We start from the raw sequence: 14,014 nt of genomic DNA on the forward strand, positions 1-14,014 counted from the left end.
TCCTCCTCCTCCCCCTCCTCCTCCTCCTGCTTCTGCTTCTGCTTCTTTTGCTTCTTGTCTTCCTGAGACAGGGTCTCAGTATGCAGTTCAGGCTGGTCTTGAGCTCACTTTGTAACCCAGACTGGCCTCCAACTTGCAACAATCCTCCTGTCTCAGCCTCCTGAGTGCTGGGATTACAGGTGTGGGCCACCATGCCAACAGGCTTTCTGTTTCTTTTCCTTATTAGTGCGCACTTGCCACACACTGTGATCGCACTCCTTGTGGGAGTTGGGGTGTGTACAGAACACACCCTAATTCTTTTCCATCCACTCTCTCTCCCTCCATCTCTTGACCCCTTTCCCATCAGAAGAGGATCCATCTCCTGTTTCCTAGCCTTGTATTTTGCTTTATTTTTTTCGGTTTCTCATATAACAGAAGCCATGTGATATTTAAGCTCACATGTCTGACTTATTTCACTTCACATTATGATCTCAAGATGTAGGGGCCGGGGAGATGGCTCAGTGGAATATGCGCTTCCCTGGCAAGCGCAAGGGCCTGAGTTCAATCCCCGGTTCTGAAAAAAAAAAAAAAAAAAAAAATCTCAAGATGTATCCATTCCTAGAGATGACAAAATTATCCTTCTTTGTGGCAGAGTAATACTTTACTGTGTGCAAATGCCATGTTTTCCTACGCATTCACCTGTCCGAGGCATATGGGCCGCTTCCAAAAGCTAGTTATGTTGACTCGTGCTGCTGTAAGTGGGTGTGCCTGCTCACTGTACTGTGGCGCCTCTAACTCTTCCAGCAAGACGCTTAGGCGGGAGTGGTCAGACCAAGCGGCATTTCTCCTTTCAGCTTCCTGCCAGGGCTGAGGGCTCAAGCAGCAGCAGTTTGCAGTGTGTGGGTGTGGTCAGAACGCACGCCCCAGCAGCTCTGTGCTGGCAGGGGCTAGCCACGCCTGCCTTCCAGGCCCGCTGGGGACGTGGGCATTCCTGGCAGGTTCCTCGTAAGGGACACAAGAAGAAAACTGAGGCGTCGGCTGTGGTGGGTATGGGCCTGTCCCTGGACTGGTGGCAGGATGAAGTTCCCAGAGGTACAGGGCTCCCGGAAGGGGGCTCCCTCTGCTCCACCTCATGATCCTTTTCCTCACAGACAGCCTTGCTCAGGCTCTCCCTCCTCCCCGGACAGCCAGCGGCCACTGAGGAGCGGCACCATGTTACCTTTTGCTTCTTCTCCAGTTTAATGGCCTTCTGAGCCGCCCTCTGTTCCTGCACCCACAGCTGCTGGTACCGGTGCTGCAGCAGGTCAAAAAATGGGGTTGAAGGCCTGGAGGGGACGGGCGGGGAGGGCCCAGACACAGCTTGAGGCAGGAACAGGACAGGCTCTCCCCCAGCCAGGCATTGCCCCCAACCCTCCCCTCTCCCCACCTGCCCACCCGGCACGGGCATCACTGTCACCAGCAAGGGGACTCCATTCCTGAGCACACCGCCTTGGCCACCAGGCCTCACCCTGGGTCTCTCCTTGGCATCTCCCTTCAAGCTATGTTGGCATGGCTCCTGCTGCGTGGCTCCCTGGCCTTCACACTCGCTTTCCCCGGAGAGCTGATCAAGTTCCTTCCCTGCCCTGTCCCCGAAGGCCTTGGCTGCCCGTTGGCAAGAGTCCTGACCACCCTGTGAGCTAGCCTCTCCACGCTTGGCTCGTCCAAGCTCCGCCCCACTTGCACCATTCAGAATGGAGGCCCAGTCTGCAGTGCACTCCTCTGCTTTTGCAATAGTAGCATCTTCCTTTACCTCCCTGACCTGCTGTCCACCGCTAGTTTTCTTTGCAGTCCTCCCCCCAGCAGTGCTGTGAGGTGCACACAGTTTTCATCTTGGTCTCAGAGATGAGTCTGGGGGACGGGGTCCCAGAGCAGGGACAGGGGCCTGGGGCAGGGCTGGCAGCACCCGGAGCCAGAGCTGCCCAGCGACAGAACTCAGTAGCAGAAAACTAAGTGCTTCTGGCAGGGCCTGACCTCCACACAGACTGGGAGACTGAACACACAGGTGACAGTGGCTGGCCACGTGCACAGCTAGAACTCTGCAGTGACCCAGGCGTTCCTCTTGCAGACCAGCACAGTCCACAGATGACACCTGAGAGTGACCACACGCTTTTGTGCTGAGAGAACTGGGGCTATCACAGCCATAAGAGGCCGGAGGCTTCCCATTTAGCGCTGGATGCCTTGACCTTAGCCTCTGGGCTCCAGAACCTGGAGGGCATCTCTTGCTGTTGCTTTAGCACCCTGGCTTGTGCTGATCTGCTGTGGAAGGTCCCTGGACTGGACTTCAGGACCCTCAGACAGTGCCACACAAAGTGCTTGGGGCGTGTGGTATCCGTGGCTCCTCCCACAGCATCTGCCCAGATCCAAGGTACACCTTAGGGACTCCACTCCCCTCCATACGCAGCCGCCACAGTCACTTTGACTGTTGTCTCAAGACTGTCTGGGGGTCGCCAGCTTTCCCCACGCTTCCCCAGTGCCAGGTGCTCAGGCGAGGCCCAGGACCCCACATGTGGCCTTCGGCCCTTCTGCCCAGACAAAGCAGCAAGGAGGTAGAGGCCCTGGGAGAGAAACCCTGCGCCTTCTTTGTCCTGCTCAGCAGTCTTTGAAATCCCGCTTAAACAGCTGAGACAGTCTACACAGAAAAAGCAACAGTGCTCCTGCTTGTCCTGGAGATGCGCGGATTCTGATGACACTGGCTTGCACCCTCTTGGGCTCCGACTGCCCCAGTCCCTGCCCTTCCCTGCTGGCTCGGAGCAGGCCCTCTCCTCCCCCTGCAGGCCCGCTGGGGTGCGAGCGCGCAGGCCCAGAGCGGGCGGAGAGCTGGCCTTTGCTGTTTCCCGACCCCAGGGCCTCCCGGCAGTCTCATCACACAGCAGAGCGCGGCATCTCCACTACGCTGGCTCTTTGTCTGCAGCCTACTTCACCCCTGTGGTGACTTTTATTACTTAATTATTACACACCCCACGCGCCCGAGCGGCCTAATTTATAGCTGTGCTTCCTAATGACACGACGAGCGTAATCTGGAAATATCCACCCCAGAGGATGCTCGCGGCTCCGAGCTCTCCTCCCGGCTGCCCCGCCATATCCATCTCCAGCTGCCACTGCCTCGCTGACCAACTCTGCCCTGCCCTGGCCAGTGTCTCCGACTCCCCGGGAAGAGGCTGGCGGGGACCGCGGTGTGAGCCCCTGACAGCCGGTGAGTTACTGCGGCCGCAGTCCAGGTCGTCGGAGGCAATGGCCACTCATTCTGCCTGGCTCATTAGCTCAGATAAACAGGTGGCCGGGCTGGCGCGAGGTGGACAGCCCGAGACATAAATCGGTCTGTCTGGCCTGGCTGAGAGGCCCCCTGTGCCTCCTGGACGCATCACAGTGGCCCGTGGGCTGGTCCAGCTGCCCCCGTCCTCCTCCTGCCCCTGCCCAGGCACCTCTCTCTTTGCTGACACATGAGTGGCTTCTCCTTTGCCTCCAGGTCTGTTGTGCAGTCACCCCACACAGGGCAGGGTATCGTCCCCGGCCAGCTTGCCCCAAAACAGCCTCTGCCCAGAAGATGTGCCCACTCAGTCCTGTACCAACCATGGGACTTCTATGGTGGCCATGCGGCTCCTGATAGGCACTTGTGAGAGAGAGAAAGAGAGAGGCGGGAGAAAGCAGGCAAGAGGTGGAGGGAGGAGAGCTGGAAAGGAGAAAGAGACCAGGAGAGAGGATTTGGCAAAAATTAGAGCAACTGTCCACATTCAGGGTATTACAGATTATGCTACCTGTTTTAGAATCAGTTAAAGAAAGTAAGTTGAGGGGCTGGTGAGATGGCTCAGTGATCTAAAGCACCTACTTAAAACAAGCTTAGCAAAGCACAGGGACCGCGGTTCGATCCCCCAGCACCACATGCCAGCCAGCCCCGCCCCCTGGTGGGCTGAGCTGGCCACACACACACACACACACACACACACACACACACACACAAATAAAATTAAAAAAAAAAAAAAAGAAAGAAAGTTGATGGAATCCAAAACTCCATACAGGAAATCTTTTAACAAGTACTGCCAGAGCAGTGGGCGCTTTGGACAACGCTACAAACCCACAAATCCCTCCATCCAGGCCTCCCCGTCCCACAGGAGTTGGCTCGCCGGGTCGTAGAAAGCTGAAGCCCAAAACCTTGGTGGACAAATGCAGAGCAAGGTCTTGGGGCCTGGCACAGGTGGAGAGTTTCTGAGACGTGATAACAGTATGAGCCATATGTGAAAAGCTGATAAGTTAGACTTCTTCAAAAATTAAAGACTTTGGCTCTGGGAGTGATCCTGTTAGGAAGACAAAAAGACAAGCTATAGACTGGAGAAACGGTTGCAAATATCGCAAAGCCTGAATGGTGAATCTGATTATTATGTATGGCAAATACATGCTAATAAAAATGGATTTTAAAAAACCATATGGGGGCTGGTGAGATGGCTCAGTGGTCTAAAGCACCTACTTAGAACAAGCTTAGCAAAGCACAAGGACCGCGGTTCGATCCCCAGCACCACATGCCAGCCAGCCCCGCCCCCTGGTGGGCTGAGCTGGCCACACACACACACACATAAATAAATAAATAAATTTTTTTAAAAAGTTACATTCTGCTGGGACTCTGTGTATATTTCATTTTTACAGTTTCCCAGGGTGTGAGGAACAGGGGAGGTGAGAGGGATCTTTTGCATTTTGAATGAGTCACACAAACCTACAGGTAATAAAATTGTACAGAACTAAACACATAGCACATATGCACATATGTGTGTAAAACTGGTGAAATCTGTGTATTATGCTCATGTCAGATTTTGCTTTTCATGTTGTCCTATAGTTAGGGAAAACTTTATCACTGGGGAAACTGGATTAAAGACAGCATAGGACTCTGCTCCGCTTTTACAACCTGCTCCAGATTCACAATTATTTCAAAGTAAGTTTTACTTTTTTTTAATGGAAGAAAATATTTTAACAAAGCATGCTACAGGAAAGGCTAAAATCCCCCACAGTGAGTGGCCATGGGCAGAGGCAGGATGACAGGGCCGCCAAGCGGAGACTGAGCTCAGTCCCGAGTCCCAGAGGAGCTGCCGCGCTACGCGTCGCCACCAGCTGGCCTCTGGGGGGAGAAAGGCCTCGGAGCCAGAGCTCTCTGCAGGCTTTCATTTAGAATCTCCACGGAAGAGAGCAAAGCAGGGAAAAGCAGTTTGCACCCAGAGCTCTCTGAGTCTAAGCAGGTTTTCCCGGAAAGGAAGGGACAACGCCCAGCCCGCACGTCCCACTCACCTAAACCTCTCGTTTAGCGGTCCGATTCTCACACTGCCTGCGTGCTTCTGACCTGCAGTTTGATCATTTTTTCCCCCACAGAGCACACACGCCTTCGCCCTACAGTTTCACCAAGACGCACAAAACAGCTTGCTCTTTCATAGAGAAAATGTTACACATTTATTATACAAAAAATATGGAGCTGCAGATTCTATAGGAAAGAATCGACTACGTGGCAGATGAAGTGTTTATTTACTTACATATTTATTGACAGGGTCTTGCTGTGTAGCCCAGCTGGCCTTGAACCCATGGCAATCCTCCTGCCTCAACCTCCTGAATGCTGGAGTCACTGGTGTGCACCATCCATCACACCCCTGTGCAGTACATATGTATACATATATTTGGTTGTTACGTGGTCTCACTACGCAGCTCAGATTCATAGTGATCCTCCTGTTTTCAGCCTCCTCAGCACTGGGATTACAGGTGGGCACCACCATGCCCAGACTCTGGGGATCAAATCACGATTTCTGCATTTGCCTAAACTTGCCTAAGCAGGCACTTTAGTCCACTGAGCTATCTCACCAGTCCTGCACTTTTTTTTTTTTTTTTTTTTTTTTGGACAGGGTTGACAGGGTCTTACTATGTAACCAGGCTGGCCTCGACCTCACAGTAGTCCTCCTGCCTCAGCCTCCCCACAGCTGGGATTACAGCCATGCACCACCATGCCTGGACTCTGGCTGGCTTAGTGTGCCCTGGGGACAGGGCTGACACAGCATGTGATGCTGGGGATGGAACCAGTCCCTGCGCTTGCCCAAGTTTGCCTAAGCAGGTGCTTTAGTCTGCTGCGCTATCTTGCCGGCCCTGCAATTTCTTAAAAGTATGTTACTCTTCTAGATTTTTGTGGTTTGGGACTTACTTAAATTTGTAATTCATTCCCATCTTTTCTTATTCTAATTATTCATTTTGAGGCTTTGATTTGCATTCATTGTTTTGCATTATTTTTTTCTTACAGATTATCCCTAAACGTGGACAAGCACCAGGCCCAAAATACCTGGAGTGGTCTCTGGGTGCAGGTAACATTTTTTTTTTAAGTTAGAAGAGAATATTATGTGCAACTTTGTATCAATGAATGTGAAAAACAGAACAAAATGGGTAATTTTTCTAAGAAAACATAAAAGATGAAAGTTGACTGAGGCGCCATCTACAGAAGTTTTATGGAGCCCTGGGAATGGAGCCCAGGCCCTTCACACACAGCCCCAACTGGTTACAGAACGCACCGTCCAGAACCTTCCAGAACCTCTCGAGCCGGAGCTTCCCTAATCTTTTGGTGATCGCAGCCCAAGAGGAGACGTGTGCAGCCTCAGTCAGTCTTGCTCCGAATGCAAAGGACAGAATAGTCACCAAATATGACCAAACCCAGCTAAGCCACACCTGCGGGACAGAGCTCACTTCCTGTCCTTCCCCGCTGAGCAGCCATGGAACAGGAAGTGCCAAGGGTGAGGCCAGCCCAGGTATCTTAATAGTGCGCCCAGATTATCATTTGGAGTTAGATGGGACCAGAAAAATTTAGGATGTCTGAGGTTTCATTCAGAGGTGGGTGAAAGAAGCTGACCCTCTAAGCAGGTTTGGACAGGCCACGTGGCCCAGGACATGGTATCCTGGTCCCCCTGAACCGAGCTGGCCCTGTGTACCTGGGCATACACTCAAAATGAAATACTACACAGCTGCCAAAAAGAAGGAAGCAGCTGTACCCGGAAGGACCCAGACAGCTCTCTAGGACAATGGCAAGCATTTACATACTAAGTCGGGCGGAAAGAAGCCTACAGGGACAAGCACCTGGACACAGGCATCAGTGGGTGGGAAAAGGCAGGTGGGGGCACAGGAAGCCATGGGGACTTTTGGGCATTTCCGCGAGACCCTTGGCCCCTCCAGATGCATCTTCAGGAACTGGCTCCTCATTTTCTTTCCACAATTGTCTGTTGCTGTCACTTTACAATGAGCTCTCTCTCTCTCTCTCTCTCTCTCTCTCTCTCTCTCTCTCTCTGTGTGTTTGAAACATGATCTATCTATGTATCCCAGACTGGCCTGGAACTCATGGGACCCTCCTGCCTCAGCCTCCCAGTGCTGGGATTACAAACTTGCACCACCACTCCCAGCTTTCTTTCTTTCTTTCCTTCCTTTTAAGGTAAAGGTAGTTCTTTGTTCTAAGAAAAGGTCTTTCTTTCCCATCCCCAAAACGAAGGATTTTGCCAGGGGCTGAGGCCCCTGTGGTAACAATTACAGCCTCCTTTCTGCTCCCCTCTTCTGAGGAGCTGGAGGAGCTTCCCAAGGAAGAGCTTAATTATTTATCCTCGCTAAAAGAGGGCAGGAAAGGAGACCCAGAAAGGTCAAATGGCTTGCTGGGGTCGCTGGCACAGTCTCGCCCAGGGTGGGCTCCCACCCCGAGGCTTCTGCCAGGGAAGTGGAATCTACCTTGTTTGCAAGGGCAGTGCGGCCCACGCCCTGGCTACCAGCAGGGCAGACACCAAGTGGCAGGGCCTGGCTCCTCCCTGGGGAGGAACGCGGACTCCCCAGGCACCGTCCTCCACCGCCAGACCCATCCTCCGTCCCCCACACGGAGCAGAAGTCTGTTTTTAATTCGCGAAATCTCAACACCCATCTGTATTTCCCGTTTTCCTTGGAATTGGGACACACTTCTCCAAGCCCCTTTCTGCTTCCTCCTCCATGTCCTGGGTCCTTTGAGCCTAGCCCCCTCTTTTTCTCTGAGCGACCAGTGCCCCCGCGAGCTGGGTTCAAGGAGACTGACAGCCCGCGGCAGCTGACTGAGCTTGCGCCGCCTGCTGCTGCCACCGTGAGTGTCCTGTGTGGGCGGCGTCTACGCTGTGTGCACGTCTGAGCCCTTGTCCTGGGCACAGCCCGCTCCCTCGCTGCTGCGCCCAGGGAGCGTCTCTGGAAGAAACGGGCCTGGCCTAGGGAATCTAGACATGAGGGGGGTGGCCCAGGGCCCAGGCACCTGGAGCCCTGCTTCCTCTCCCCACGGAAGGCCCCACGAAGAAGTCAAGACCACAGATCCTCTCTGGCCAACGGCAACAGGGGCAGCCCCTGGAAAACAGGGCGCTCGCTGGCCAGGGCAAGGGAAGAGTGAGACACAGGGGTCCTACGGTACATCCTCATTGGATGCAAATGCATACATACCTGTCAAATCTGCCTGTAAATTGTCTCAGTAAAGTTATTTTCAAAAAACACTAAAAAAAGACTAGGTCAAGTAGGAAATATCCAGCACAGGGGCTCTTTCTGACAAAGGAAGATGCTCCTGCAGGTACTGGGGAGCCATGGATTGCTCCTGAGTGAGAGACGGCAGCAGCCACACGTTAGAACCACTGCCAAGGGGCACAGTGGACTAGGCTGGGATGAGAGGACTCCTCGTGACTCTGAAAAAGAAGCCAGACAACCCCTCCCAAGACTCCCTCCCCCTGAGCTGGGGAAAATGAGGCACAGGAAAGTCCAGCAATTTTCCCACAGCTTGTTTAGGAATGTGGAGTAGCCGGGCTGCAGAGTCAGGACCTGGATCCGGGCTCCTCTGACTCCAAAGTGGGTTTTAATGATGCTTTTTTTTTCTTTTTTCTCTTTTTCGTCTGGGTTAGACGCTGGGTTCTCCGTGCTCACAGCAGAGTGGAGTTAGATTGGGTGTCCCATAAATCGGCTTCCCTGAAGGGTCCATTAGCTGGGCTTGATGGCCATGGCTGCCATCCCAGCACTCAGGAGGCTGAGGCAGGAGGATCAGTGCAAGTTCGAGGCCAGCCTGGGCTACCTAGTGAGTTCAACCTGAATTATGTAGTGAGATCCTCTCTCAAAAAAGCAGGCAAAAAAGAAGGATCCCTTGTCCTGACCTGCCAGGCCGGATCGGGGCCTCAGGCTCCCCCAAGGCCGGCTGCTGGGGCTGTCTGTGCTGTGTTCAATCCCTAACCGGTGTCCCTGGCGTCATAACAAGGCCACCCCTCAGAGCCCCCACAGATCCTGCAGAAAACCTAGAAGGAATCCCTGGAAAAGTTCCCGATCCCAACAAAACCATGTCAAAAATGAAGTCTAAGGGAGCGAGGATAGGCAAAGAAAATGAGCCGGAACCGCTCCCTGGGGCGGACCTGGGAGAAAGGCGGGCCCATCGGCCATGGGCCGGCGTCAGTCGGGGTCGGTCTGGTCCCTCGGGGTTTCGCCCGGGGTACCCCGGCCGGGTGTGGGGCTGATCCGGATGGAAATTAGCATTTGCAAACCTTAGGCTGACGCGGCGCTGCGGAGGAGGAGGAGGAGGAGGGCTGACAGCTCTGATTTGCGGCCGCTCTGCCGGGAGGCTCTGTGGATTAGAGGGCGCTCATTAAAACTTCGCGGCGCGAGAACTTGGCGGGAGAGAGGAAGGGGAGGCGCCTTCGGAGGGACGGGAGGTACACATGTGTTGAGAGGTGTTTCAGAAGGGAGACTCGGGTCTGACAAACTGGATTTCAGTACGGCTCTCCGTTCACAGCGGGCTAAAATAATTGGTCATCAGTGACTACTAATTCGGTTTAGTAGCCAGAGGCGATTTTTTTCTTCCTGGAAAATCAATGACAGCACGGAGGTCTGTTCCGACGCGATTCCGCTCAAGACGGGTCCTACTTGGGCTCTTGATGCCTCTTCCAGTGGAGACAGCTATTTTGTTAAAATAAAATTAAAACCCAGCTCTAATACGCTAACGGGGCGCTCCTCCCCAGAGGCCAGAGAAGTGCGGGCGGGCGCCGGAGTCCCCACACGGACTCAAGAGGACAAGGGAGTGGACAGGCCTCTGGGGCGACTGAGTGTCCCCAGGACACACGCTGGCCTGGAACGGGAGATGGCTGGGGTCTGGGCCTCTCACTGAGGTTCTGATCTTTGCTTTTGTTTGTGGTACTGGGGATTGAACTGAGGACCTTTAGTTTGCCAGGCTGGTGCTTATTCTACTGAGCTATCTCCCTGGCAAAACTCAGCTTGTGACAGACACTCCACAGCGGTCCCCTCAGAGGCTACATGCCCCCACCCCCCCGGGGAGCACTGCCCAGCACCAGGTGGTGTGTGTAGTTTCTGACGCCCACCTTTGCATTCTGCAACAGCATCACACTACTGGCTCAGGGCTGAGGCTGGCACCGGGGTGCATCTCTTTCCTGCAGGATCTGGGGTCCCCAGACAGGCTTCCGGGGTCAGGGAGGGCATCAAGTGACTGTGGGGACAGTTCACCAAACACTGCACTCCAGCCTGTCCTGTTTTTTCTTTTTTTTCTGTCCCGTTTTTCTAACAAGAATTTTGGTGTGATTTTTTTTTTTTTTTAATTCTTTTATTTATTTGGCACAGGGTCTCACTACGCAGCCCGGACTCATAGTGATCCTCCTATCTCAGCCTCCCCAGAGCTGGAATTACAGGCGTACATCTCCATGCCCAGTTTCAGTGGCTGGCACGGCACAGCATGCAGTACCAGGGAGCAAATCCAGGTCCTTGAGCTTGCCAGGCAGGCGCCTAGACCGCCGAGCTATCTCCCCAGCCCGCTAACAAGCATTTTGAATAATCGTGCCCATCAGGTACTGTGGCTCCTGCCAAATCTTTTTCCTTCGTTAAAAACTCTGACAAGATCATTGCAGATTCATGGCCAACCACCTGAAAGAACAGAGATCACCCCACCCAGCACCCACCAGTGGTGATCCGCCGTAAAACGGTGTCACTGGCTCAGGAGCAGGGGACTTGGGTGAATACAACCTCTGGTCTGGCTGCAATCACCCTTGGGTGAACAGATCATGGTTTCCTCTCTCCATTTGTGGACTAAACAGACCATGGATTGAAAAAAGAATTTTTAATAGTATCTGTTTTGAGCACACACAGAGTGTTCCTTGCCGTATTCCCGAAAAGCCGCAGTAGGACAGCTATGTCCCTGGTGTCTACGCTGTAGAAGAGATGTGATCAGGGATCTGAAAGTGCTCGGGGGCTTCATGAAGTGAAATAAACTGGCTCCCGCATTTCACACCAGAGACGTAGTGTCTGCCGATGCTGGAATCTGAGAGGCTCTGGAACAGTCCCGTATGGATACCACAGATCGTGTCCCTGTGTGAGCCTGAGCGTGCGTGCGTGCGTGCGTGCGTGCGTGTGATTACACACGGGGTTTCACGTGTTCTCCCCACTCCATCACCAGCAGCCTCTGTCCTGCGACCTTCTGTAGCCTCCCATGCATGGATGCCACTTTGTCCTGCACAGGAACTGTTATGTCACCCTCCTTCCATTGATGAGGAAACTGGACTTCAACCCGACTCCATAACTCACTCAGAACCGGTACCAGGCAGCAACTGCACTAAAACAGCAGAGCCGAGGCCTTTCCGGGTCCGCAGACCTGCTGAGATTGGCTCATGGCATTTAAAAAACTTCTTCAAAAGTGAGAAGGATTCACATACAAACCCAAGTGTCTGCCTTTCTCCTCCACGATGGATTAGGCGATGCAGTAACACGGGCACACATCCCCACGGAGTGACAGCTGGCAGCGCCCACCCCGTGGCGCACACCTGTGGTCCCTGGCGTCCTGGAGGCTGAGGCCAGGGCGCATGTGGGCTGTGAGCCAAACACACCTCTATTCTTCGTAAGCCACCAGCACCCCTAGCCTGTGTGGCAAAGCAAGACCCTGCCTCCTATTAAAAATAAACTAGCTGGCACTGTCTTCCTCAGAGCCTGGTATGCCTGGTTTGGGTACAGTCCTCTCCTCTGCTACTTTTTTTTTTTTAAGGTTTTTTTTTTTTTTTTTGCGGAACAGGGGATTGAACTCAGGCCCTTGCACTTGCCAGGCAAGCACTTATTCTACTGAGCCATCTCCCCAGCCCCTCCTCTGCCACTTCTAACACGGGTTCTGCCCTCTTAGTGACAGAGAGATCATTGCTGCCTCTGTTCTCCCCAGAGCCTGAGGAACCATTTACAGGTGGACTCACGGCCTTCCTCCACCCCTAGGAGGAGGGAGTGTCGCTGCCTCCACCTCCTGTGACACGGCGAGGCTCTGTGCCGCCTGGAGTTCTGGGGCTCAGGGCCAATATTCTGTCCTCTCGCCATGTGTGAATATGTCCCCAGGTTCATGTGGGACCGCGACTACGGGAATTTTGTCCTCCAAATGGGCATGTTAGTGGCATCTGCAGGTGGGACCTATGGAAGAGCATCAGGACCTAAGGAAGTCATGAGGGTGGCACTGGGTGGCGTGGCTGGCTGGGCCCTCACCAGGGGCTGGCTCCAGGCTCCTGGATGTCCCAGCCTCCAGAACTGTGGGCTGGATGAAGCTCTGTTCTTCATAACCCTTGAAGCCTGGAGTACTCAGAAACAGCAAGGAAAAGAGGGGAAGACCCCGCTTCTGCCTTCCCTGGCTCCCTCCTCTGGGTGGCTGAGGCGGGGGATCTTGACTCTGAGGCCAACCTGAGCTACAAGCCTAGATCCTGTCTCAAAACAAAAACCAAAACCCCAGGCATGGTGGCACAGGCCTATAAATCCCAGTGCTCCAGGAGTCTGGGGCAAGAGGCTCCCACGTTCAAGCCCAGCCTGGGCAATTTCACAATTTAGCCAGACCCTGTCTCTCAAAGCAAACAAACAGCATGGCTGAGAATGGAACTCAGCATGAATGCACTGGGTTTGGTCCCCAGGACTGCAGGAAAAAATAAGAGGTAGATCCCCGTAGGACCTTTGGACTCATGGGGCCGGGGGTGGGGAGGAAATTCCACTTTATCAAAGACCCACACCCCCACGCCCCCTACCCCTGGCTCCAGAGAAGATGGCCCCTGGCCCACTTCGCAGGCTGCAGCTCCCATGGGGGCTCTCTACCTGCTGTCCAGCACACTTCCGTCCCTGTAAGGAAGCAAGCAGGCTGGGCCCTGTTTCCGCTGTTGTTGGCCCTGGCAGGCCGGCATCTGGGGTGGGGGACCTGCTCCTGCCCCAGCAGGCACCGAGAGGTAATTAGACAACACCTCTGGGCTCCTGCTTCCTCCGCAGTTGTTTGTGGATCCAGCATAGAAGCCGAGGAGGGAGAGCCAGAGGAGGGAGAGCCGGGGCTGGTTAGCACACAGTCAGAGCTTCTAAATTTTTCTAAGAGGTCGTTTGCAATTTGTTAACATTTTTTAGAAGCGTGAATTCAATTAGCAGCTCCCATGTGGGTAGCCGCAGGACTGCAGGGGACATAGCTGGAAGGTACCACCCACCCTTGGCACACACACTGTGCCTGGCACCTGGGCCAAGGGGGCGAGCCAGCTGGTCAGCCCTGCAGGGAGGCAGAGAAAAGGACTGCAAGTGCAACAGGAGGGGCTTCAGAGACTGTATTTTCACCACCTGGCGCAGCTCTGGTGAGGTGAGACCCCTGTGTGCCTCGGTTTCCCCTTTTCTGTGGATGCCCCTGTCAGCCTGCTCAGGAGGAGAGGGCAGGGAACAGATCCTCACTGTTCCCTGTGGTTCATGAGGCCTGGGGTTTGGACCCAGGGCACTCAACATTGAGCTACGTTGCATCTCCAGTATTATGATTTTTTGTTGTTGTTTTTTATTTTGAGACAGGGCCTCGCTATGTAGCTCAGGCTGGCCTTGAACTCACTGTGTAATCCAGGCTGGCCTCAAACTCCTGCCTCAGCCTCCCTGCTGGGATCACAGGCATGCACCACCACGCCTGGCTAGTATTTTGGGTTTGTGTCTAATGTATTATTATTATTATTATTATTATTATTATTATTTTTAAATTTTT

The 14,014-nt window shown here is 53.7% G+C and overlaps 1 protein-coding gene across 2 annotated transcripts in view; it reads right to left on the minus strand.

The window, feature by feature from the left end:
• Positions 1-14,014, minus strand: part of Cfap77 (cilia and flagella associated protein 77) — a 134,452-nt gene that overhangs the window by 26,793 nt on the left and 93,645 nt on the right. For both annotated transcript variants that reach the window (XM_004640435.2, XM_023700544.1), the window contains exon 4: positions 1,199-1,304. In XM_004640435.2, coding sequence (XP_004640492.1) covers positions 1,199-1,304 — 106 coding nt within the window. The remainder of the gene's footprint in view (positions 1-1,198; positions 1,305-14,014) is intronic.

The sequence above is a fragment of the Octodon degus genome, unplaced genomic scaffold (genome assembly GCF_000260255.1).
Source record: "Octodon degus isolate 3935 unplaced genomic scaffold, OctDeg1.0 scaffold00123, whole genome shotgun sequence".
In the NCBI taxonomy this organism is placed as follows: Eukaryota; Metazoa; Chordata; class Mammalia; order Rodentia; family Octodontidae; genus Octodon; species Octodon degus.